This window comes from Artibeus jamaicensis, unplaced genomic scaffold (assembly GCF_021234435.1).
Source record: "Artibeus jamaicensis isolate MK-2021 breed Jamaican fruit bat unplaced genomic scaffold, CSHL_Jam_final scaffold_833, whole genome shotgun sequence".
In the NCBI taxonomy this organism is placed as follows: domain Eukaryota; kingdom Metazoa; phylum Chordata; class Mammalia; order Chiroptera; family Phyllostomidae; genus Artibeus; species Artibeus jamaicensis.
The window spans coordinates 8,455,963-8,482,208 of record NW_026522056.1 but is presented as its reverse complement, the minus strand read 5'-3'; the positions used below and the strand labels follow the sequence as shown (position 1 = coordinate 8,482,208).

The window sequence follows — 26,246 nt, the reverse complement described above, 5'->3', positions numbered from 1 at the left end:
AGGCTCCGCCCTGTTTCGCTCCGCCCCGCCTGGGCGCGGGATAAAGGCCGCCCCGGGGACTTGTCGAGTCCCCCTCAGCGAGGGCAGGAGACCGTGAAAGGCGGCGGGGCTGCCAGGTGAGTCCGCGACGGAGAGTTGGGTCTGCAGACGGACCAGGGCAACACTGCGGGATGGAGATGCCAGGGGCCGCGGAGGACGTGATACCTGACGGGGATACTGGGAGGGCAGACCCCAGTGAGGTTCCAGGGAAGTGGCCCTTTGTATCGACTCTGCCCCAAATTACCTTGCTTCCATTGGTGGCCGCGCGCGCGCCTCTGTGCGGGGCGGGACGCGGGAGGAGACGAGTCTCCGAGCTCTAAGGTCCCAGGTCGGGGCTGCAGGAGTCCCAGGGTCACGGGGAAAAGAGACAGGCCACGGTGGCGGACGTAACCGCGGGTCAGGGAAGAGATTGTGGCCGAAAGCCCGGAGGGCGTCCGCTCAGCCGCAGGCCAGGTATTCTCGGCGCAGAGGCAGCGGCGGCGCTCACGCCCTCGGTGGAGCTGGAGGGCCCTTTCGCCGTCTGCGCGGTTAGGCTGGCCGAGCGGTCCGAGTGCCGAAGGGGTAAGGAGGGACACAGAGGTCACGTTTTGAAGGGAAGGAGGCTTTTGATGTCACCTGTTACTTTTTACCTGAGCCGTGGACGGTGTCAGTGGGGTAGGCGCTTGCGCGCAGGGGCCCGAAGCAAGGACTCGCGTTTTCAGGATTTGTACCACAGTCCCTAATTAAGCAGATCTCAAGATCAGTAGAAAGCGACTGGTTCTTCAATGAATAGTTTTATTTCCAATGTTTTAAGATTACAGTAATCATGTAAGTGTGTGATAACAGGGGCCTAGAGCCTAAATTTTTTGTCTTTGGCACTAGACTCAGATTGGAAATTGGGTTAAAGTATTTTGTTGCAATCAAGTTTTTGGCCGTGTGTTTCTTGTGTTTGTTTTGTAACTTGTCTAAAATCATGCAGTTTTCTGACAGAATTGGGAAATCAGTACAAAGTGGTTGGTTTGACTACAGACACATTTTGTTTAAAGCCCTCTCCTCCCCCCATCCCCAAATCTAGCTTATTAATTTATAAGTTATTTCTATTTTAAATTGTGTAGCTCCTTTTGATTGTTGGGGGGTTTTGTTTGTTTTGCAGAAATGACTCCTAAAATGACCAGTTTGTGTGTGTATGAGCAATTATACTGTTAATAGAAGGAAGATAACGTTTCTAATAGTTTTCTTGTGTTTTGTTTTTTAGAGAGAGAAATGTCATCAGTGGAAACACACCAGGAACAGTTGCCTCAGTCAGATCCATCTCCATCACCAAACTCATGTAGCTCCTTTGAACTAATAGACATGGATGCTGGTGGCTTGTATGAACCAGTTTCTCCTCATTGGTTTTATTGTAAGATAATAGATTCTAAAGAGACATGGATTCCTTTCAACTCTGAGGATTCACAGCAGCTGGAAGAAGCATATGGCTCTGGTGGGAGAAAAATGATGACTTAAATAGACAAAGACTTACTGCCATCTCTCTCAAACTTATATTAGTCCTTATAGTGAATGCTATTAAAAATACACTTTAGATCTTTTTCTAGTTATCCTCGCTAGCATTTGTATATTGAAGCTCTGCATTACTACCTAATTTATAATATTTAAGAATTTGGTCTATATTTCAGTACCTATTATAATTACTGCATAGGTATCCAATAATATTTCTTATGTTATAGCTTATATTTCAGTTTTTGTTTATAAAGAGTGTATATGCGGGGTGTCACATTCATATTGCAAAAGAATGAATTCTTTAATTTGTTATTTTTTTCTTTTATGAAATGTGATTCTAGTTATTACTGTATCATCATGATGGTCATGGTCATTAATTCACCTGAAGCAAAAAATTCAGAAAAACCATCTTATATATGTATTTTTAAAGGGACACTACTGTTTCCTCCAAAAAAGAACAAAACAGTGTTTGGGTGTTATTTTGTGTATATGTTTCATTAAAACCAAAAATATTTTTGATGGTTTGTAAAGTTGTTAGTGAAAAAAAGATAACAATTAAATTCCATTTTATTTAATGTTTATCCAAGTAGAAACTGTCATGTGTTTTATAACATTATTTAGAATATAACTCAAAACTGTGTTTTGAACATTTATTTTGATATATGTACTTTTTTCCCCCTTTCCAATTCTTAATAGGAAAAGATTGTAATGGGAGAGTTGTCCCCACTGATGGGGGCAGGTATGATGTTCATTTGGGAGAGAGGATGCGGTATGCTGTATATTGGGATGAGCTAGCATCAGAAGTGAGACGATGTACCTGGTTTTACAAGGGAGACAAAGATAATAAGTATGTTCCCTACTCGGAGAGCTTCAGCCAAGTATTAGAGGTATTTCTTTGTCCCCTTTTAATTCAGTTTCTTCATTTTTTTCTTATTTAATAATTTTTTCTTCCTCTGTATCTTAAATTTTTTGAAAATTTCAGGAAGAGTTTGGTTCTATCTGCACACAGTTTATTGCCTTTCTTTTGTCAGTTTCAAGATAAAGTAGTTTTTTCAGATTTTAAAATACACTATTGAAATTGTTATGTCTTTAAATAAAAAAGCATTTTCCTTAATGGTGATTATTGTTAATATTTAAACTGTGACTACAGAATTGTCTTTTAGCCTTTTAGTTTTCTTGCTCTGAAAAGAGTCTGAAATTTGCTTAAATTACAGTAGGACATTAATACTATTAAAATAAATTTATCAAAATGTGAAAAATGATTATTTCTAGTCTAGATGATGGGATTAGGATTGATTTTTTTTGTCCTGTACTATTAATATTACATTTTAAAAGAATTTTAAAATAAAATTCTTTCTCTTATCAAATAGGTCAGCTTAGACTATTTGATAAGAGAAAGAACTACATAGGTAATATATTCCTAATTTTATGGAAAACATATATGCGTTAATATTATCGAAAGAAATATATCAAAATGTGAAAAATATTTATCTCCAGTGTAGGTGACATAAGTAGGAGTAAGGAGTATCTTTATTTTCTTTGTCCCATACTGTGTTATAATTTTAAAATAAATTCAGTTAATTGGAGTAGGATATTCTTATTGCAATTGTTTATTTAGCAGTATTCTTGGGAAAAAGTTTAGTTTTAATAGAAAAGCTGTAAGAGAAATCTAAGGAAATGTGTTTTCTCTTAAGGAAACTTACAGACTTGCTGTAACTCTGGATGAATGGAAAAAGAAACTGGAGTCTCCCAACAGAGAAATTATTATATTACACAATCCAAAGGTAAAGCAAATTAAAAGCCTTTGTCTAATGTTGGAATTAAAGGTTAATTGCATTACTAAAGAGAACTTCATTGGTTTCTTTTTCCTAGGGATTCTACTTAGGATAAGCTTTGGGAATTTTTATATTAGCAGTTATGGAACTTAAAACTTGTAGTCACTACTATTATTTCCCTTGTTTAGGGAATTTTCTTAGGGAAAATTATGCCACTATAGAGTAAGAACATCTCTGATAGATTATGTGGCATATTTTCCATGTGTAGGGTATCGTCTGTTAGCCTGGTGTATGCTTTCTTTACTTTTTTTTTTTAGTTTTATTGAGGTAATACAAGTAAAATTATAAGATATTTTAATAGTACATCATTAGCTAAGTGTGTTATCACAGTTCTCATTTTAAGGTATAGTATTTGCATATAAAAACTTGACTACGTATTATGATTTGACTACGTATTATGTTTTGAGGACATATTCCTGCCTCCCAGAATTTATAAGTAGAGATGTCTTTAATGTAGAATATCTTTATATCTGTTCATTGTGAATGTTTTATTTTATTTTATTTAGTAAACTACTTTGGGACCAGAAAAAATTGAATGGCTTAGTATAGTTTATAGGATTAAACAATTTTTTTAAAGATTTTATTTATTTATCTTCAGAGGGAAAGGGAAGGAGAGAGGGAGAGAATATCAATGTATGGTTGCCTCTTGTGTGTCCCCTGCTGGGAACTGGCCTGCAACCCAGGCATGTGCCCTGACTGGGTGGGAATCGAACCAAGATCCTTTGGTTCGCAGGCCCACACTCAATCCACTGAGCCACACCAGCCAGGGCGGATTAAACAATTTTTGACTTTTTTTTTTATTTAAGCTTATGGTGCATTACCAGCCAGTTGCAGGGTCTGATGAATGGGGTTCAACACCCACTGAGCAGGGTCGACCAAGAACAGTAAAAAGAGGAGTTGAGAACATCTCCGTTGACATTCATTGTGGTAATGTTAATCATTAATTTTTTTCTTATCTTCTGATATACTTAATTATGGTTTAAACTATGACTTTTTTCCATGAATTTGGATTACCTCAAGGCTTAAAAATGATCTTTAATCAATCATATGAGCTTACTCGTAGTTAGAGTTAGCATCACTTCATCTACTAAGACTCTTAGTAGGTATACAAATGTCTTTTAAAATTGCTAAGTATGTATAGTGGGATGGTAAAATTTGGCAGTACTAATCAGGAATTCACTAACCACAGATTAACTGATTTAGTTCTTATTCTAAGAAGTGTGATTCCACCTGTTTGGTTAGAAATTTAGTCCTGGTACTTCCTGTTGTTCATTTCCAACTAAGGAAAACCATTTTTCAGTATGAACTTGATGGTTATCCATTGGTATCTGGGGTCATTTATGATTAGTTTTATAATGTAATTAATTGGACCATAAAGTTCCTTTTTTCTTGCAGAGGAGATAGTTTGTCTCTTGGCCAAAGTCTTAGACTTACTATAATTAAAAGATGAGTTTAAAATTTCAGGTTTCAAATACATGCCAGACATTATTGAGACAGTGGACAAAAATGGAATATTATATAAAATTATTTTAATGTTAAACAGTCTGAATTCAATAACTGCACTGTGGTTATATAAGACAATAGTCTTAGGAAGAACACATTAAAATATTAAAGGGTTAAAGAGAGAGGTATGATGTATGCAACTTGTTCCCAACTGGTTCAGAAAAATAAATGTATGTGTATGAACATATATATAAGAAGAAGGAATAATAAAGTGAATGTGATAAGTGTTAAAGTGTTGAATCTGTGTAAAAAGTACATGGACATTTCTTTATTATTTTTTCAAGTTTTCTGTAAGATTGCAATTATTTCACACTAAAAAGTTCTAAAAACCTGAACATTTTTTTCACAGACTTAGTAACAAAGTAAATAAAGTGAACACTGTATTTTAACTAAGTACATAGTTATAGCCAGGATTATTTTGTGTCGTCCTTTAAATTATCTGCTTATATTTTAACTTGTCTATCTGTATAATCTATTTATTGTGAATGTTTGATTTTAGAATATGTGACTAATCATATAGAATAATTTTCCTTTTTAATGTCATTTATAGGAGAACCTTTACAAATAGACCACTTGGTTTTTGTAGTCCATGGGATTGGACCAGCTTGTGATCTCCGTTTTCGAAGCATTGTACAGTGTGGTAGGTTTGCAAAGCATGTAAGATTAGGTCATTTAAGGGGAATATTAGTCAGTGCTCCCGTGAGCTGAAATAAACTGTTGTCTTTAGTCTGTTGTCTTAGCTGCATAATAGGATTTGGAGAGCTATAGACTGGTGGCAAGGTTGTAAAGCTTTCCAGCTTAGACCTAAAGTACTAGTAAATTCCTTAGGCTAATTGTTTATGCTCTTAACTAATAATTCTTGAATGAGCAAGTCCTTAATTCTTATGAAATTCTGTTATGATGTGATGGTCCTGTGTCTAACCATTCCAAATGTAAAGGGACTGTAAAGATGATACAGTTTAAATGTGCAGCAGAAGCTATTGTAATTCATACTGTGATAAATCTCTTGATATTCTAATTTTGTATTTAGGTCATTAGCATAACTTGATTTTGAAAGGTAGAATCCTCTAAAACAGGGGTTTCAAACTCATTTTCACTGGGGGCCACATCAGCCTCCTGGTTGCCTTCGAAAGTAGAGCTCCTTGCCCCTAGTTAAGGAGTAGTTACATTTATACAGTCCTAGAATTATACGTTCAGCCCATTGAAGGCAACTGCGAGGCTGATGTGGCCCTGGCGAAAATGAGTTTTGACACCTTTCTCTAAAACTCTATAGTATTCAAAGTCTAATTGTCTTTGTCCCTAATTGCCCCAATGTGGGAGTCTTAGCTTACTGGCTAGTGCTTCTAAGCATAAACCTTAGAAGGTTAATTAAGATTGACATAATATGAATTTCAAACAGCAGTGCATCTTTTTAAATGTTAAATATTGGGTAGTGGTTGTTTGTAACTACGACCAGGTGACATAATCATGTGATATATATATCTATATATTTTTAAATCAAAACATTTCCCATGAAACATTAGAAGTTTTGAAGTTAGCTCTTTCTTTGGTGAAATGTACTGAATTGTAAAAGCAAGTTCTGTATTGAAGGAATAGCTTTTCTTATGTGCATTAGTAATTTTTCTGAATACCTCTTTGCTATTTTTTTTATCCTCACCTGAGGACATTTTTCCACTACTTTTAGAAAGAGAAGAAGGGAGAAAGAGGAGGGGAAAGAAAGCATCGATTGGTTGCCTTCTCATACATGCCTCAACTGGGGATCAAACCTGCAACCTGGTTACGAGCCCTGACCAGGAATGAAATCTGCCACCTTTTGGTCCACAGGATGATGCTCCAGCCAAATGAGACTCACTGGCCAAGGGCCCATTTTTTTTGTTTTGACTCAAGTGAAAATGTGTTCTAAGCAAATGTAGATAAAGAATATAATTATGTGATCTGTTGAATCTTAATTCTACAAACTCATTGCTTTGCTGTTGCATAAGTTAATTTTCTTTTCCAGTTAATGATTTTCGCAATGTTTCCTTGAACCTGCTACAAACGCATTTTAAGAAAGCTCAAGAAAATCAGCAGATTGGGAGGGTAGAATTTCTTCCAGTCAACTGGCACAGTCCTTTGCATTCTACCGGTGTGGATGTGTGAGTAATACTGTACACCTTTTTTTTTAATAGTTCATTTTTTATTGTATTTTTTCTCTTTTCTGTTACCATTTATTCCCCATACTCTCTTCCACTTCCACCCACCCTCTAACTTCCCCCGCCCACACAGTCACCACACTGTTGTCCTTCTCCATGAGTGACCTTTAAGTTGCTGACCATGATTGTAATATGCTCTCTGATCATTGATATGCTTAAGGTTATTACTGCTATAATTGATTGCATATTTAAAATTTTGTTCAAAAAGTTTTTTGTACTTCTATGCCTTTTTTTTTAGAGATACATAATTAAATGCTAACTAATTCCTTGGTTTAACTAGTCCAGGTTAGTAGTAAAGAGCTATGTGCATTTTCTTATAGTATGTTTTATTGGCTCATTAATATTTACTACTATAGCTTTTTTATTTAGCATTAATGCCAAATATTCTTTTCTTCCTATAGCATATAAACATTTCCATCTTCAGATGTCAAAAGCCAACCTACTTTGATATATACATAGTATTTTCTTGTTTCTTTTGTGACCAAATTTAGATAATATTTGTCCAAATTTGGGAAAAAAAGAAATCCCCAAGCATTAAATTATTAGTATTTATAATTTGGTACAACTGTGGGGTTCGCCAAAAAGTCTGTTTAGTTTTTTTTTGTAAAATAAAAGATACATTTTTCATCTTCACTAATAACTTCATGATTTGGATATTTTGAGTGTGTTGGCTATCTCCCACTCTTGGCTTAGAGTGGGTAGCGGCCAGGGGTGCTGCTAAACACCTTCCAATGCATAAAACAGCCCCACAGCAAAGAATTATTTGACCAAAATGCCTATAGTACCAGGAAACTTCGCAAACCACTTTTGACACATTTGATCAGTCACAGCACCTTCTCCATACACTGCACAAATCTTTTTCTACAATTCAGTTGCATTTTTACCTTTCTTGAAATAAAGTATAAGTCGCTGAAAATGTTGTAATCTTCTTCCATCTTCAGTATTAAAGTGGCTGCACAAAAATTCACCAATTTTGATAAGTTGTTTTTAAATGTATGCTGACATGACAGCTGTGAGAACACAGTCTAACAAAATTGTTTTGAATGAAGTTAAAGACAACTAAGCTATACTAGAGCCTTCATATAGAAAAAACTAAATGAACTTTTTTTGGCCAATCCAATAAGTAATGACTTTAAGTTACAACCCCAATACCTGTGTTTGTAAATTTTATGGTAATGTTAGAGAGGGTTGCCTTATATTAAGGATATTCGTGCCTTGACTGGTGTGGCTTAGTTGGTTGCGTGTCATTCTGCAAAGTGTAAGGTTGCTGATTCAATTCCTGGTCAGGGCACATGCCTAGGTTGTGGGTTTGGTTCCCGGTTGGGGTGAGTACAAGAGGCAACTGATTGATGTTTCTCTCTCATGTTGATGTTTCTCTCCCTCTCTTTCTTCCTTCCTCCCTCCCTCCCTCCCTTCCCCTCTCTCTAAAAATAAATAAATAAATAAATATTTTTTAGAAAGGATATTCAGCTATGGGCTCTCCAGAAAGTAGGAGGTACATCATACAGTTCTATGATAGAACTAGGAGATACTGCTCTGGGAGATAAAGGAAGTAATCAGCATTATTTCCATGCTGATTCTGTGTCTCAGTTCTTAACCTTACGATTTGAGCATATTGCATGTGGCAAATGCTTCATTGTTGTATTGATTTTTACTAGATATGGAGTTCATATCGTATTTAAGCTGATTCTCAAAGGTGACTAAGGTCACATAGCCTTCTAAATTACAGAAACTGTTGAATCTTTGAGGAATTTCCTTGGGAATTTTGAGAAAATTTTAACTGAAAGTTGATTTAGACAATGTCAGTATGGTTTTCCTTTGTAAGACATGAGTTCTGTTTGCCTTTGGTTTCTTTCAGCTTTAATAAATTCTGCATTGAGAGCTGATCCCATTTATGATTTTGCTTGTGACCAACGTTAATGTTGAAAATTGTAGGAAAACCCTCTTGTAGCTTTTGTCTTTTTTAAAAAAGGTTTTTATTACATAGAATTATTTATACAAAAGTAGCACATATAATTAATTTTCATGTATTGTTTATGATTACCCAGCCCCAATAAGCCTCAACAGCACATGGCCAGTTCTTCCCCATCCCTATCATCATACCCCTGTGTACTGCCCGTTGCTACACCATATTGTTTTGGAGTCAAATCATAGACATTATCTCATTTCACCTGTACATGTTTCAGTTTGTGTATCTTAAAGGACTTATATTTTATTAAAAGTCCTATTATTAACACCAATAATGGTGTTAATAATAACAGCATTATTACACCTAAAAAATTCTTAAGATCAGCAAATACTCAGTGTTCAAATTTCTAACTGTATAGTAAATTCATGATTTATATATATATACAAATATATATAAATACATACATTCACATACACAAATACACACATATATACAGGCATACATATATAGTTTAAACTGGGATCCAAATAAGGTCCATAAATTGCGATTAGTTGATATGTCTTTTAAGTCTCTCTTAATTTCTTGATTACCTTTCCAACTGTTATTTTATTACAACTTTTGTATTGAAGAAAATGAGTTGTCTTGTAGAGCTTATACTCTGAATTTTGTTGATCACATCCCTTTGACTTCATGAAACATTTCTGTCTGTCCTCTGTATTTCCTATAAGTTGATAGTTGCCTCTTGTATCTTTAAATATCTAGGTCTAGGATTGGAGGCTAAGCTCCTTAACTTAGAGGAAGCTATAGAAGGTATTTTGGTTTTCTGCTTAAAATACCTTTCCTCTTTTTCAGAGATCTGCAGCGAATAACCCTGCCCAGCATTAACCGCCTACGGCACTTCACCAACGATACAATTCTGGATGTCTTCTTCTACAATAGCCCCACTTACTGTCAGACTATTGTGGACACAGTTGCTTCTGAAATGAACCGAATATACACACTCTTTCTGCAGAGGAACCCTGATTTCAAAGGGGGTGTATCCATTGCTGGTCATAGTTTAGGTAACAAATGAATTCTCTGTAACCAGAGAGGACTATCATATTTTTAGGACACCTGTTTTTTAAGAACAGTGTCTCTTATCAGTATCACAGATCTAGAACTGATTTTTTTTTAAAAGATTTTATTTATTTATCTTTAGAGGGGAAGGAGAGAGGGAGAGAAATATCAATGTATGGTTGCCTTTCGTGCGCCCCCTGCTGGGAACCGGCCTGCAGAGAACTGGCCTGCAACCCAGGCATGTGCCCTGATTGGGAATTGAACCTCGATCCTCTGGTTCACAGGCCTGTGCTCAGTCCACTGAGCTACACCAGTCAGGGCTAGAACTGATCTTTGATGAAGATTTTGAAAAGGGTTGGAAGGGTGGTGGTGTAGTGGAAAGAAAGACTATCTGTAGATTTTGCTAGATGGGTAATTAATTGGGTTATTACTTTTTTGTATAAAGGACAACTGTTTAGTGTTAATGTTTAGAAATTGTCCCTTTTTTTTCCTATTTTACTTACAGGTTCGCTTATATTGTTTGATATCCTAACAAATCAGAAAGATTCTTTGGGGAGTATTGACAGTGAAAAGGTAATTTAGATGTTCAGATAGGTTCTTTTGTAGTTTTTCTTAGTGTGAATTTTGAGATTTTAGACTTATTTTTTGTTTTTTGCTTAGTCTCATACCATAACATTAAATTTACATTTATTTAAACAGACTTGTAATTAACTTTGTCTTCTTGGATGATAAGAAGCAAGGTACCAGTACGCTTTTACAAATATTTGCCACATTCTAAAATAACTATTAGTGTCTTATTTTTCATTATAAATATGCACTACTGATCTGTTATTAAAATTATAAAATTGTTGAGCTGAAGTGGAGTTTGTTTATGATGAAATGAACAATGAATTAGATGCATATTGATATAATTTATAGAAATTGTCTGAAAGCACTGGGAGGACTCAATGTTTAAATATCTTTTAGTAAAAGAGTCCTGTGAACACTAATCTGTAGTTTTGAGTTAGTACTTAGTATATACTGTCTTGTGTTTTTTCTCTTTTTATGTAAGCTCCTATTTCTCCTGTTGAACTGTGAGTTCCTTCGGGGGGAGCTTTGCCTTAGATTGTTTTATGTCTTAAATACTTTCTGTAATAGGAGCTCAGTAAATGTTTTTGTTAATGATAACAATACTTTATAATTAAATTATTCATTCATTTATTTATTTTAAAACACTAAGTTTCAAATGAAGTTGCAAAAAGTTAGAGATCAGCACCTCTTAATTTGTACTTTTTATAAATCACAATGTATTTAAAGTTAAAATATATCTATATGTGCAAATCTTATGTAGTATATTTCTTTACTGCAAAATGGTATTAATAAAAGGAAAATCTAAATGAATGTAGAGAATATGAGCTTTAAAATTTAATTTTTAGGATTCACCAAATATGGATCAAGGAGACGCACTGACGCTAGAGGAAGATCTGAAGAAACTTCAACTCTCTGAATTCTTTGGTATATTTGAGAAGGAGAAAGTAGATAAGGAAGCGCTGGTAAAAAGAATCTTTTAAAACTTTGTCATACTGTTTTTGGTATTTTTATTGCTTATCATCATCATACTGCCTAGTAAGAACCTGCTCTTTGGAAGCATTTTAGTCATAAATACTTTCTTATCATTAGTAATGTTCTTTAGCATTAATTATATGTTTTTTAATCATATCAAGTCATCTTTGCTTTGTGGGAGTTTAAAGTTCAAGAGAAGTCATTGATAGCAATAGTGTAAAGACTAAACAATAGCACAGCTCAGAAAACATGAGAACAGAAAAAAATGACCAGTAACTACTCCGACTCTTATTTTCTGTTACACTTTCAAGAACTCTGCTATTGATATTTGCTTGTTTATTTGTTTTTGTTTCTTTGTGTTCTTATTTTGGTTTGCAATACATTCATTCAGCAGGTATTCAGCAAATGCTTACCACGATCAGGCATACCATACCAAGTACTGAAGATAGAGTGGTGCTTGAGACAGATATGGTCCCCAACCTCATGATGTTTATAGTTTACTGCTAAAAACTTATAAATAATAAAAACCATAATTAAATCACAGTAGTGATAAGTTCTAAGGAATAATAGTACACAGGGGCATAAGAATGTGTAAGATGAACTAACCTAGTTTGAAGGAAGACTTCCCTCATCAGGTAAGTAGCACTTCAGCTCAGATCTTGATTGTTAGTCTGTTTCATGCCCTGTGTTTGCTCTATGTCCAACCGCTTACATCCATGAGGAGGAATGTAATCTTTCTCAGGAATGTGACATCCAAGGGAGCATGGACATCAAGGAGGGTTTTTCTGTCATTAAGTTAGATACCTACTTCTGTTGATTTTTTTCCAGTAATACAATGTTAGCTGTATTACTATGGCATTGATACTGTAATACTGATACTTTTTATCCTTCTTTAGGCTTTTTTTATGAATAAAATGCTCTTTCCTTTTCTAAGTTATTAATAATGTACCATTAGGGACCCCTAATAATATAAAGCAAAGAATAACAGAGTACTTAGTTCTTATTCTTTTCAGAGAAAAGGACATTTAGTTAATTCTACTTTGCTTAGAAATAAGAAAGATATTTGCTTTTCTATGCCTAGGCTTTATGTACAGACAAAGATCTTCAGGAAATGGGAATTCCCTTAGGACCAAGAAAGAAGATATTAAATTACTTTAGGACCAGAGAAAGTTCAATGGTATGTGCTTAATATAGCTTATAGTATTAAACAAGTTTGATATCCTTGTATCCTTTTGCTTTGTGAAGTGTGTAGCCTAGGGAGCTGAGTAATTTTGTTCATTAATTTTGGCTCTAATTTTAGAAATTAAACAAGTTTATTGATACCATAACAATATTACTAACTTCAGAAGTCTTATCTCCCCTAGACTCCTGATATAATTTCATTTTTATTTTTGTTTATAACTGCTTTATTGAAATATAATTTATATCACATTCCATAAAATTCTCCTTTGAAAGTATACAATTCAGTGGTTTTCAATATATTCAGAGTTATGTCATCATTACCACTGTCTCATTTCCTCACTCTCCCCGCCAAAAAGAAAACGCCATGCTCCTTAGCAGTCACTCCTCGTTCCTCCCTCTTACGAACCGCTAATCTACCTTCCGTCTTTATGGTTGTCTTATTCTGGGCATTTCATGTAAATGGACTCATACAATATGTGCCCTGTTATAACTGGCTTCTTTCTCTTAGCATAACATACTCAAGGTTTATCCCTATTGTCGTCACCTCAATAAAATCAATAAAAGGGGGGGAAATTGAAAAAAGAAAGGTTCGTCCATGTTGTAACACTACTAGTACATTCAGTTTGGCCACTGAATTCTTTTCCATATTTTAGTAGTTAATTATTTTCCAACTCTTTTAGCAGTTTGCTCAGTTCTTTTTTAGGGCCCAGTATTTGCATCTTTTCTGTATTCATAGAGACATTCTTTTTGCTTTAATTTGAAAGTCATAGCACTTTATTGAACTTCTTAGCAATCCTCAGTTTACTTTTCCACAATGTTCTGCTATTGTTTTCTTTCTTGATGGTTGCCTAAGATTTCAGCTGTGCCCAAATGACTGTGTATATCTTCATTTTAGAGCATGTTGGGATGTTAATTCATAGTTTCAGGCAATTTTGTTTTTATGAACCAATTTTGTTTTTATGAACCATTTTGTTTTGATCAGCTTTATCTTGTTTTCTGAGAGACTTCCTGGAATTATTGTTTGTCATTCCAGAACTTTCCCATGCAGCTTTTCAAACCAGTAGAAAACTGTATAAAATCTTTTGGATATTTTTACTACATAGCAGCTCCACAAACTATTTTTTATTCATTAGGGTATTACTAGACCAACTCTGCAATCAGCTTCAGTGGTGAATATGTCTAATATCCCCAAAGAATTGGAGTTCTGCAGTAGTGCTAATGGTACTGGGAATGACTATCTGGATGTTGGCATTGGGCAGGTAACAATACTAATTCTCTTTGTTCGTTTTCCTATGGTAAGAACAGATATAATTCTTGTCATTGAGAGATGCTTCTATTTTTCTCCTTCCAGGTGTCTGTAAAATACCCCCGGCTCATCTATAAACCAGAAATATTTTTTGCCTTTGGATCTCCCATTGGAATGTTCCTTACTGTTCGAGGACTAAAAAGAATTGATCCCAACTACAAATTTCCAACATGCAAAGGTTTCTTCAATATTTATCACCCTGTAAGCATTGGATAGTTCTCGTGGTTTTACCTGAATATTAGAGTTTATTGGTAAAGGGGATATGATTTTCTGTTGTGTTGATGTATGTTTTATATACTATTTTGTAGTAATGAGGTAACTTATAAATAGTATGAATCTGGAAGTGATGTGGTAGAATAACTATATTTTTTAAAAATGAGCTCATAATCATTCTTGCCTGATAAATATTAACCCTTCCTCAGACTATGTTTGTTCAGCTGAGGTATAGGTAGCTATTGTTTTTCCTATGTAGTTTGATCCTGTGGCTTATAGAATTGAACCAATGGTGGTCCCAGGAGTGGAATTTGAGCCAATGCTGATCCCACATCATAAAGGCAGGAAACGGATGCACTTAGGTAAGACTGAGTACAGAACTTGATAATTGCAGACCTCAATCACTTTGTTTAGTTTTGTTGGATCCTAAATCTATTGTAAACCATGCAATATTCTTTATTCATATGTGTTTCAGAACTGAGAGAGGGCTTGACCAGGATGAGCATGGACCTTAAGAACAACTTGCTAGGTTCACTGCGGATGGCCTGGAAGTCTTTCACTAGAGCTCCATACCCTGCCTTACAAGCTTCAGAAAGTGTGGAAGAAACTGAAACAGAACCTGAGTCAAGTTCAGAGAAGCCTAGTGGTTGGTGATACTGTCCACACTGATTTCCTACATCAGGCCAGATAAGAGGGTCTCTATGATGTATAGTTCTTATTCTCTGAGGGACTTCTTACTTTGCCCTTTATATTGTAAGGGACCCATACTATGAGTCCTAATGGCCTTCAGCTCTGCTAGCCTTTCTTGTCATCTAATAGGCACAAATAATGGAAAAACATTATTTGTGAGGAAAAATGTCAAGAGAACCTGGACATTTGATAATGATGCTTTAAAACATCTTCCACTTGGTAACTATGGGGGTGGTGTTAAGAGCCTACTCTCTGAGGCACCTTGCTTTTACCAGGGAATGTTTGTGTCTTCAGGGATCAGTTTTATTTTCCTGGTTGGGGACTAGCAGGATACTGTCCTCTTAATTTCAGTTAACATTGCATTCTAGTTTTCAATTATCTAGCAAGGGTATCCAACCTGTGGCCCAGGATGGCTATGATTGTGGCCCAACACAAAATCATAAATTTACTTAAAACCTTTTTTTTGGCTCATCATTTTTTGTTAGTGTTTGTGTATTTAATGTGTGGCCCAAGACAACTCTTCTTCCAGTGTGGTCCATAGATGTCAAAAGGTTGGACATCCCTGGAACTTATAGTAAACTTGGAGTTTGTGGGGAGCTCATAATCATTGACAATCTTGATTATAATGACAACCTTGGAGGACTTGGCAGCTTTTAGATTCTTAGTATGGTTCTTCTATCCAGATGTTAACGCAGAAGAGGCCTCTGCAGCAGTTAAAGAAGAAGCCCCCCCCATCAGTGTGGGAATGCTTAATGGAGGTCAGCGCATTGACTACGTGCTACAGGAGAAGCCCATTGAGAGTTTCAATGAGTATTTATTTGCTTTACAGAGCCATCTATGCTACTGGTGAGTGTTGTTTTTTATTCCTCTTGTTTTTGTTTTTTTTTTTGGTCTAATTGTTTCATAGTGTTTAGGGAACCACTGATCTGCCTCTGTCACTACAGATTAGTTTGCACATGACTAGTATATACTGCATTTTTCAGACTATAAGATGCACCCCCCCCCCCCGTTTGGGAGGAATAATGGTTGTTAATGCTGCTGTTGAGTTCTGTTTACATTTACATTGGTGAAATATCATGTTATTTATGTTATTAAATATTTTACCACATTTTTTTGCTTCAAAAATTTTTTCCTGTTTTTCTCTAAAACCTAGGTGCATCTTAATGGTCCAGAAAATATGGTAAATTGAATCGTACTACAATGTACTCTTTTTTTGGTATGGCTTCTTTCATTCATCCATGTCATGTGTATCAGTAGGTGGTGTCTCCTTTTTATTGCTGAGTAGTAGTCCACTATATGAATGTACCACAATTTGTTTGGCCAGTCACCTCTTGATGGACATTTAGATTGTTTCCAGTTTTGGGCTATTACAAAACTGCTGTGATTATTTCCAGTTTTGGGCTATTACAAAACTGCTGTGTACAAGACTTTGTATGAACATATACTGTAATTTTTCTAGGGTAAATATCTAGGTGTAGAATTGATGGGTAAGATGATTTTTTAAAAAGAAATTGCCGCCCTGGCTGGTGTAGCTCAGTGGATTGAGCGCGGGCCTGGGAACCAAGCAACCACGGTTCGATTCCCAGTCAGGGCACATGCCTGGGTTGCAGGCCAGTTCTCTCCCTCTCTCCTTCCTTTCTCCTCTGAGGATAAATAAATAAAATCTTAAAAATAAAAAAAATAAAAAAAAAAAAGAAATTGCCAAACTTTTTTTTTTTGCCAGCATTTTCCATTCCCATCAGCAGTATTTGAGAGTTCCAGTTGCTCGATATTCATGACAACACGTGGCACCTCATTATGGCTTTAATTTGCATTTCCCTAATGAATAACAATACTGAGCATATTTTCATGTGTTTGCCATCCATATATCTTTGGTGAATTATCTGTTCAAATCTTTTACCCATAAAAAATTGGATTATTTTAGTAAGTTGCAAGAATTTTTTTTTAAAATTTATTTTAATTGTTGTTCATCAAGAATTCTTCCTATATTCTAGTTACAGGTATGTTTTCCCTCAGGATGTAGTTTTTCATTTTGTTTTGAAGAGCAGAAGTTTTTGATTAAAAAAAAGATTGTATTTATTTATAGAGAGAGGAGAAGGGAGAGTGAAAGAGAGGGAAACATCAATGTGTGGTTGCCTCTTGTGCTCTCCCCTTAGCCCACAAACCAGACATGTGCCCTGACCAGGAATCAAAACCTGCAACCCTTTTGTTTGCAAGTCAGCACTCAGTTCACTGAGCCACACCAGCCAGGGCAAGTTTCTGATTTTGATGAAATCTAACTTTTAATGTTTGTGTTTTTTTGACATAATTAAGAAATCATGGCCAAATCTAGTCATTAAGATTTCTTTTGTGTTCTATAAGTTATATTGTTTTAGCTTGTATAGTTAGATCTATGATCCATTTTGATTGAGTTAATTTTTAATAAATTTTAATAGGAAATAAGGATTAAGCTTCATTGTTTTGCATATGACCATCCAATTATTTTAGCAACATTTGTTGAAAAGTTTTTTGAGATGGAGAGACCACTGAATTGCCTTGGTACTCTTTCGTTCCATTGATCTATACGTCTGTCTGGGTTTTTTTTAGACTTTTAAATTTACATTATTATTTTTTTTTAGATAGAGGGGAAGGGAGGGAGAAAGGGAGAGAATCATCAATATGTGGTGGCCCCCTCTTGGGACTTGGCCTGCAACCCAGGTATGTGTCCTGACTGGGAATCAAACTGGCAACCCTTTGGTTCATAGGCTGTTGCTCAAGTTACTGAGCCACACCAGCCAGGGGTATTTGTCTATCTTTATGCCAATAGAACACTGTCTTGATTACTATAGATTTATAAGTCTTAAAATCAGGTATTGTGAGTCCTTCAACTTTATTATTCAAAGTTTCAACTTTATTATTCAAAGTTATTTTTAGCTCTTGTAGGTCTTTTGCATTTCCATAGAAGTATGTTTTATAACGAGCTTGTTTATTTTAATCACAAAGCTTTCTGGGACTTTGTGATTATATTTTACCTATACATCAATTTGGGGGGAATTGACATCTTAATAATACTGAGTCTTTTGATGAAAAAAACATATCTCTCAGTGTACTTTGTTCTTTACTTTCAGCAGTGTTTTGTAGTTTTCAGTGTATGTTTTGTATGTGCTCTAGCTTTAAATTTCATTCCTCTTGTGCTCCTCTCTCAAGATTGAATAAATCTAAAAAAATTACATTCTTCCTCTTATGAGTAAGGTTGAGACATTTTAACATATACTTAAGGACCATTTATATTTCCTTTTCTGGGAGCTGTCTATACCTTTTATTTTGTTTTATATTGAAATGTTGGATTTTTAATTGATTAGTCTGCAATACGAGTTTCAGATTTTTTTAAAAAGATTTTATTTGTTTAATTTTTGAGAGAGGGGAAAGGAGGAAGAAAGAGAAGGAGAGAAACATTAATGGGTGCCTCTCACATATTCCCACACTCAGGACCCACTTCACAACCCAGGCATGTGCCCTGATTGGGAACTGAGGCAGCGACCCTTTGGTTCTTAGGCCAACACCCATCCTCTGAGCCACACCAGCCAGGGCTGCAACACGAGTATGAAATACCTTTTGCCCAGTTTGTCTTTGACATCGCGTATACTGGGTTTTGCTATTTAGAAATTTTTCATTTTGATGTAGTCAATTTGTTTTTTCCTTTTTGGCTCCTGGAGTTTGTCTTATACTTAGAGCTTCCTTACTTTCCAAAGAATTCCTTACCATACATAGTTTATCCTGTTATTTTATGGTTTAATTTTACATGGAAATCTTTAATTCAGTTAAAATTTATCCTAATAAAATATGGGTTGATCCAAGTCATTTTCCAGATGGGTATCCAGTTGTTGCAACAGTTAACAGACTTTAGGACTATCTCTGAACTTTCTATTATTTTTTGTTGATATTTTTTTTGTATGCATCAAGATCACACCATTTTAATATCACATCATTTAAAGTGCCCCTTGTTGGCATGAGTTTCTTAAGTTCTGTGTATGGAGTTTGTGGGGGATAGAAAAAGTCTGTGAATCCAATGAAATCTGTTTATAATTTTGGGTTTGATATGCATATGTGTTTTTTTCTGGGGAGAAATCCATAGATTTCATTCTCAAGTAGGTTCATGACTCACAAAAAAGTTGAGCCACAGATCTAGAGCAGTTTTCAGGCCTTTTCATCTCACATATAGTAATTACTAAAATTCTGCAGCACATACACAAATACATTTTTTCCCTGTTTGACAAAAAAAGTATAATTTTGATCAATTCACACACAAAAAAGAGTTTTTAAAAAATCAGGTACCTATACTTGTATATAAGGATTTCTGGTACCAAGAATTAACCAGTCATATGCAATCTTATGCAAAGTGATCAGTAAGATCACTTTTATTATATGATATATACATTTATTGTTCAAGATAGGACATTGGGCCATGACCAGGTAGGTCAGTTGGTCACAGTGTCACCCTGACACTCCAAGGCTGCAGGTTTAATTTTGGTCTGGGCACATACAGGAATCAGCCAATAAATGCATAAATAACTGGAACGACAAACTGATGTTTCTCCCCCCTCCTCCTGCTTCCCTGCTTTCTCCCTTTTCCCACTCTCCCACCCACTCCCATCTTCTATCTTAAAAAAAAAACAACAACAGACTTCCGCCAAGATGGAGGCATAGGTGGATATGCCGTGCCTTCTCACACAACCAAGTTTAGAGACAACTAAATATTAGCAACAGAAAACACAGCCAGAACACAGAAAATTGAACTTTTCGGAAGTCTGATAACAACAAATTCTTCAGCCTGACCAGTAAGAGGGGCAAAACTAGCAGCTGGTGGAGCAGGGTTGCACAGGAAAACGTGGTCAGAGGGACTCAGGTGCGTGCAATCCAGGCGCAGGGTTGGACCTAGTGAGCGACCGCTGTGAAACAGCGAGGGAGCAGGGCTTCGGGTTGACTGTGGTCTCGCTTTTGTGTGCGGATAGACAAGCAAGGGAGTGGGCGATTGGACCAGGACCCAGAGGGTCCCCGCGGCAAGCGGCAGGGAGGGCTCCGCCATTTCCCTGCTCTGACCCCACCTCCACATACAGTGTCATAACCCAGTGACTCTGAGTGGCCCGGCCCAGGTGAACCACCTAAGGCACTGCTCCTCACCCAGCCGCATGAAACAGCAGAGGGTGCCGACATTTCCCCCGCTCTGACCATGCCCCCACATGCAGCATCACAACCCAGCGACCTGGGAGTCCAGGACTCCGCTCCTCACACTTAAAGGGCACGAACAGACCAAAAATGGCTCCAGAAGATCTCAAAGGCCCAGAGCCTATAAATCTAAGCGATGAAGAAATAGCAAAACTCTCAGATGCACAGTTTAAAACACTGGTGATCAGGATCCTCACAGAACTGGTTGATTATACCCACAAATTAGACAAATATATGAAGGCGAAACTAATTGAAATGAATGGAATTGCACAGGAAACCAACAGCAATGAAAAGGAAACTGGGACTCAAATCAATGGAGTGGAACAGAAGAAAGCAAATAATGGCCAAACAGAAAAGAGTCAAGAAGCAAGAATTCAAAGAAACGAGGGGAGTCTTAGGAACCTCCAGGACATCTTTAAACGCTCCAACATCCGAATTATAGGGGTACCAGAAGGGGGAAAGGCACAGCCACCAGTGGATAACTTATTTGAACAAATAATAAAGGAGAATTTCCCCAATCTGGCAAAGAAAATAGACTTCCAGGAAATCCAGGAAGCTCAGAGAGTCCCAAAGAAGTTGGACCCAAGAAGGAACACACCAAGGCACATCATCATTACATTAGCCAAGATTCAAATGAAGGAGAGAATCCTAGAAGCAGCAAGAGCTAAGGGGACAGTCACCTACAAAGGAGTCCCCATCAGACTGTCAGCAGATTTCTCAAAAGAGACCTTACAGGCAAGAAGGGGCTGAAAAGAGGTATTCCAAATCATGAAATCCAAAGACCTACAACCAAGATTGCTTTATCCAGCAAAACTTTCATTTAGAATGGAAGGACAGATAAAGTGCTGCTCAGATAAGATCAAATTCAAGGAGTTCATCATCACCAATCCCTTATTATATGAAATGTTAAAGGGACTTATCTAAGAAAAAGAAGTTAAAGAAACATGAACAGTGACAGGACAGCAAACTCACAGTTACTAAGAACCACACCTAAAAGAAAAGCAAACTAAAAGGACAGCTAGATCAGGAGTGGAAACATAGAAATGAAGATCTCAAGGAGGGTTAGCAACAGGGGAGTGGGAGAAGGAGAAGGGGGGAGAAGGAACAGAAAATAAGTAGCATAGACAGTAGATAGAAAATAGATGGGGGGCAAGAATAGTATGGGAAATATAGAATCTAAAGAACTTGAGACACATGGTCATAAACTAAAGGGGGGGTAATGGTGGGGATGGGGGGTAGGGTGGAGGGGAATGAAGGGGGGGAATAGAACAACTGTAACAGCATAATCAATAAAAAATTTAAAACAACAACAACAATATATAAATATTTTAAAAAAGAAGAAAAAGGCATTCACACCCTATAGCTATTGTTTTGTTGGCTGTTGTCATTTTCTAATTTGACACTTTAAGGGGAAAGAGGTCAGTGTCCCTAACTAAATAGTCAGGTATTATCTATTTTTAAAGTTCTTCTAGCATACCAGTTGAAAATCACTCATCTAGAAAAGTGTTAGAGCCACATATCCTAAAGGCAAATAAATCTTTGGGAATGTTACTTTTTATAATCATTTTATGAACTGGATATAAGTAATTGCTTGTATACACACAGAATATCTAGAAGATGCATGAGAAGCATTGAGAGCATTACTTGTCAGAAGTTCGGAACTAGTGGTTAAGAAACAGAAGTGGTGGACTTCTGACCAAGATGGAGGTGTAGGTAGATATACTTTGCCTCCTCGCACAACCAAAAGAATGACAAAAACAAATTTAAAAACAAAAAATAACCAGAACTATGCCCTGGCTGGCATAGCTCAGTGGATTGAGCTCGGGCCTGGGAACCAAGCAAGCACGGTTTGATTCCCAGTCAGGACACATGCCTGGGTTGCAGGTCAGTTCCCATCAGGGGACGCATGAGAGGCAACCATACATTGATGTTTCTCTCCCTCTCTCCTTCCCTTCCCCTCTAAAGATAAATAAGTAAAATATTTTTTAAAAAACCAGAACTGTCAGAAAATTGAACTGTGTGGAAATCCGGCAACCAAGGAGTTAAAGAAGAAACATTCATATAGACTGGTAAGAGGAGTGGAGACAGGCATCTGGGGCAGAGAGGACTTGCAGGAAGGTGGCAGCTTATGGATGGGGTGTGCGAGGCAGCAGCTGGTGGAGTGGGCTGTCTCACATTTGCATGTGGATAACCAGGAGGAACAACTGGGAAGTGAGACAGACCATGCAACCCAGGGTTCCAGCATGAGGAAATAAAGCCTCAAACCCTCTGAAAAACACCTGTGGGGGTTGAGGCGGCAGGAGAAACTCCCAGCTTCACAGGAGAGTTCGTTGGAGAGACCCACAGGGTCCTAGGACATACACCTCCCCCCCTCCCCCCATGCAGGAATCAGCACCAGAAGGGCCTGAGTTGCTTTTTTTTTTAAAATATTTTATTTATCTTTAGAGGGGAAGGGAAGGAGAGAGGGAGAGAAATATCAATGTATGGTTGCCTCCCGTGTGTCTCCTGCTGGGAACTAGCCTGCAACCCAGGCATGTGTCCTGACTCGGAATCAAACCGTGCTTGCTTGGTTCCCTGGCCCGAGCTCAATCCACTGAGCTATGCCAGCCAGGGCCCAATTTGCTTTTGATGGTGGAGGAAGTGAGTGAGAGCTGGCTTCAGAGCTGAGCAAGTGGCATTGTTCCCTCTCAGACCGCTCCCCCATATACAGTGCCACAACACAGAAATGTGGGTTGCCCTGCCCCGGCAAATACCTAAGGCACCACCTTTACTAGGTAACAGGCGTGCCAAGAAAAAAAAATATGGCCCAAATGAAAGAACAGATCAAAGCACCAGAAAAAATACAACTAAGTGATAAAGAGATAACCAGCCTATCAGATGCAGAGTTCAAAACACTGGTAGTCAGGATGCCCACAGAAATGGTTGAGTATGGTCGCAAAATAGAGGAAGAAGTGAAGGCTATGAAAATGAGGAAAATTTTTCTATTAAGGAAAATGTACAGGGAACCAACCAACAGTGAAGGGAAGGAAACCAGGACTCAAATCAACAGTTTGGAGCAAAAGGAAGAAATAAACATTCAATCAGAACAGAATGAAGAAAATAATTCAATAAAATGAGGAGAGGCATAGGAACCTCTGGGACAACTTTAAATGTTCCAACATCTGAATCATAGGGGTGCCAGAAGGAGAAGAGGAAGAACAAGAAATTGAAAACTTATTTAAAAACAATGAAGGAGAAGAACTTCCCTAATCTGGCAAAGGAAATAGACTTCCATGAAGTCCAGGAAACAGAGTTTCAAAGAAGTTGGACTCAAGGAAGCACACATCAAGGCACATCATAATTATATTATCCAAGATTAAAGATAAAGAGACAATTTTAAAAATAGCAAGAGAAAAGGAGAGAGCTACCTACAAAGGAGTTCACATAAGCCTATTGGTTGATTTCTCAAAAGAAACCTTACAGGTAAGGGGCTGGAAAGAAGTAGTCAAAGTCATGAAAGTCCAATATCACTCTATCCATCAAAGCTATCATTTAGAATGGGAGGGCAGATAAAGTGTTTACCAGATAAGGTCAAGTTAAAGGACTTCATCATCACCAAGCCCTTATATAAAATGTTAAAGGGACTTATCTAAGAAAAAGAAGATAAAAAATATGAACAGTCAAATGACAACAAACTCACAACTATCAACAACTGAACCTAAAAAAAAAAACAACTAAGCAAACAGAACAGGCATAGAATCACAGAAATGGAGATCACATGGAGGGTTATCAGCGGGGAGAGGGAGGGGTGAAAATGAGGGAAAAGGTATGGGGAATAAGAAGCATAGATGGTAGGTACAAAATAGGGGAGGTTAAGAATAGTATGGGAAATGTAGAAGCTAAAGAACTTACACATATGACCCATGGACATGACTAAAGGAGGAGGAATGTGGGTGGGAGGGGGTATGCAGTCTCGAGGGGAATAAAGGGGAGTAAAGAATGGGACAACTGTAATAGCGCAATCAATACATTTTTAAAAAACAGGTGGGGGAAACTTCATTATTAAACCCTTATATATCTTGAATTTTGAACCATGTGATTGTATTATCTTTTCAAGAAAGGAACATGTAAAAAATTAAGGTGAGCAACTGTATGGCTCTTTCATATTGTCCCAAAAATGTATTCTATGGAAGGAACAGTTCTTGGTCATTTACTACTAGCTTTTTTATACTACTGGATATAATACTACACCTCCAAACAGCTGCCAGTTATGTCACCTTTGAGTATGATTTTTTGCAATGGTAAAAAAAATAATTTGTGCCCTGACTGATGTGGCTCAGTGGATTGAGAATCATCCTGTGAACCAAAAGATTGCTGGTTCAGTTCCCAGTCAGGGCACATGCCTGCGTTGCAGGCCTGGTTCCCAGCTTGGGGCACGTGAGAGGCAACCAATTGATCTATCTCTTACGCATTGATGTTTCTCTCCCTCCTTTCCCCTCCCTTTGAGTGTAAATAAATAAAGTCTTTTTTTAAAAGTTAATTTGCAAGGTGGTTGTGTAGATTAAATGAGTTAATATATGTAAAGAATCATACAAATGTTAGTTTCTTCTTCTTTTTACACATAATTTTTTCTCTTTATAGGGAGTCTGAAGATACAGTATTGCTGGTCCTCAAAGAAATCTACCAAACCCAGGGTGTCTTCCTTGATCAGCCTTTACAGTAGAACTGAATCTTCTATGGTGGTTTATTGTAAGTTTTTAAATGCCATGTACATAACATGTTATAAAGAACTATGAAGTCCTGGACTCTTCATAAATATACTTTTCTGTTGCCTGTCACCCAAATCTAGGTTATTGTTCATTTTTAGAGGGATGCTAGTTAAAATTCATGGGGGGAAAGTGCTATGGCATTTTGATTAGTGTGAGGAGTGTGTGTGCACTTGTGTATGTGCTTTGTTAGTGATTTGGTCCAATAACATTTGTCATTTTTAGTATCCAAATGCAGAATCTTAATGCTTCTGATCATCTAAGAGTTATCATGGCAACAGTTACAATTTTAATTACAAACAGCCCATCCTGAGATTTAAATTACTCAGCCTTTTAAGATACGTAACAGAAAGGCTGTGTATTGGATTCTGGCATTCTCCCTGGGTGCCTTCCAGCGGTGACCTCTTCTCCCCTCTTTCCCTAGATGGACCTTGTGGGATCCTTTTCCAGAAAACCCACCTGTTTGTTCCTGCAGTTCTTCTCTCCTCAGCTGCATCAATTCTTGCATGTTGCCTGCCACTCATCATTCGGGGCTTTGTAAGATAATCTTCCATTTTGGAAGTGAATGGAAAAACAAAGGGAAAACATCCTATTACTTTTTAACCACTGGCTTCACTTCATATATATACATGCCATTCTTTCTTCATAGCTGAGGGTGGTTTGCATTCTTAATTCTTTGATGATGGTATGTAGGTGCCACACTTCATCGCTTATTATGTCAGATGGTGTTGCCTGTTTTGAGTTTGATTTGGGTTGGTAGAAAATTTTCCAGGAAATATTCTAGTATGGAAGCAGACTATTAGAAGCAGGCACTTGGGGTATACTCATCTCTCATTAGTGTTCCCTGCATTTGAAAACTAAGTCTAAGTGGACACAGAAAAGGCTGTTGAGCAGTCATTCCTTTGAGCCATCTTTTTTTACCAATCCTGTATGAAGAAAGACTAATATGTAGCTTTAAACAGTATTGTTTACTCTCTCTCCAGCTGACTGACAGGTTTATTGCTAAGAATCACTGATGCTATGCTGTTCATTGTTTTTACAGCTGTTTGAGCTCATCTGAGAGTATAAAGTGGACTAATTAGTTCATATTAGGTGTATCATTATAAAGCAAAGATGTTATACATCTAGAAGTCTGACCTACTTATTTGATAGTAGCTAATGTTCTTGAGGGTAAAGCTTTTATAAAAGTTGACAAACTTGAAATTATGCAGTCGTGAATAAATAAAATCTCTTAGTGGTGCATTTATGGTGGAATAGAATTGTGTAAGTCACCTACCATATCAACTTGGGTGAAGGTAGTATTGTGTATCCTCTTTAAAAACACGGTAAACATTACCTTCTTATGTACTC

At 36.9% G+C, this 26,246-nt stretch overlaps 1 protein-coding gene across 5 annotated transcripts; it reads left to right on the top strand.

Annotated features, from left to right (window-relative positions):
- The first annotated feature begins 26 nt into the window (after positions 1 to 26).
- On the top strand, positions 27 to 25,499 carry DDHD2 (DDHD domain containing 2). 5 transcript variants are annotated; one of them, XM_037166986.2, is made up of 18 exons: positions 27 to 116; positions 1,274 to 1,501; positions 2,215 to 2,405; positions 3,213 to 3,302; positions 4,160 to 4,280; positions 5,407 to 5,496; positions 6,856 to 6,991; positions 9,810 to 10,018; positions 10,519 to 10,586; positions 11,429 to 11,545; positions 12,637 to 12,732; positions 13,871 to 13,996; positions 14,089 to 14,244; positions 14,516 to 14,618; positions 14,732 to 14,902; positions 15,630 to 15,792; positions 24,772 to 24,879; positions 25,321 to 25,499. In XM_037166986.2, exons 2-17 carry the CDS (start codon positions 1,282 to 1,284, stop codon positions 24,851 to 24,853), a joined length of 2,139 nt encoding a protein of 712 aa, XP_037022881.1. In that variant the 5' UTR covers positions 27 to 116; positions 1,274 to 1,281; the 3' UTR covers positions 24,854 to 24,879; positions 25,321 to 25,499. The 5 variants fall into 5 exon arrangements, with proteins under 5 accessions (XP_037022881.1, XP_037022884.1, XP_037022883.1 ...); XM_037166987.2 differs by lacking the exon at positions 27 to 116 and adding an exon at positions 498 to 600; XM_037166989.2 differs by lacking the exons at positions 24,772 to 24,879; positions 25,321 to 25,499 and adding an exon at positions 19,609 to 20,323.
- Positions 25,500 to 26,246: the final 747 nt, after the last annotated feature.

Coding starts and splice junctions, on each gene's coding strand:
- DDHD2 (XM_037166986.2), top strand. CDS start 1,282: ATGTCATCAGTGGAAACACACCAGGAACAGTTGCCTCAGTCAGATCCA. Junction 4,281..5,406: donor CTCCGTTGACATTCATTGTG/GTAATGTTAATC, acceptor TGTCATTTATAG/GAGAACCTTTACAAATAGAC. Junction 6,992..9,809: donor CATTCTACCGGTGTGGATGT/GTGAGTAATACT, acceptor CCTCTTTTTCAG/AGATCTGCAGCGAATAACCC.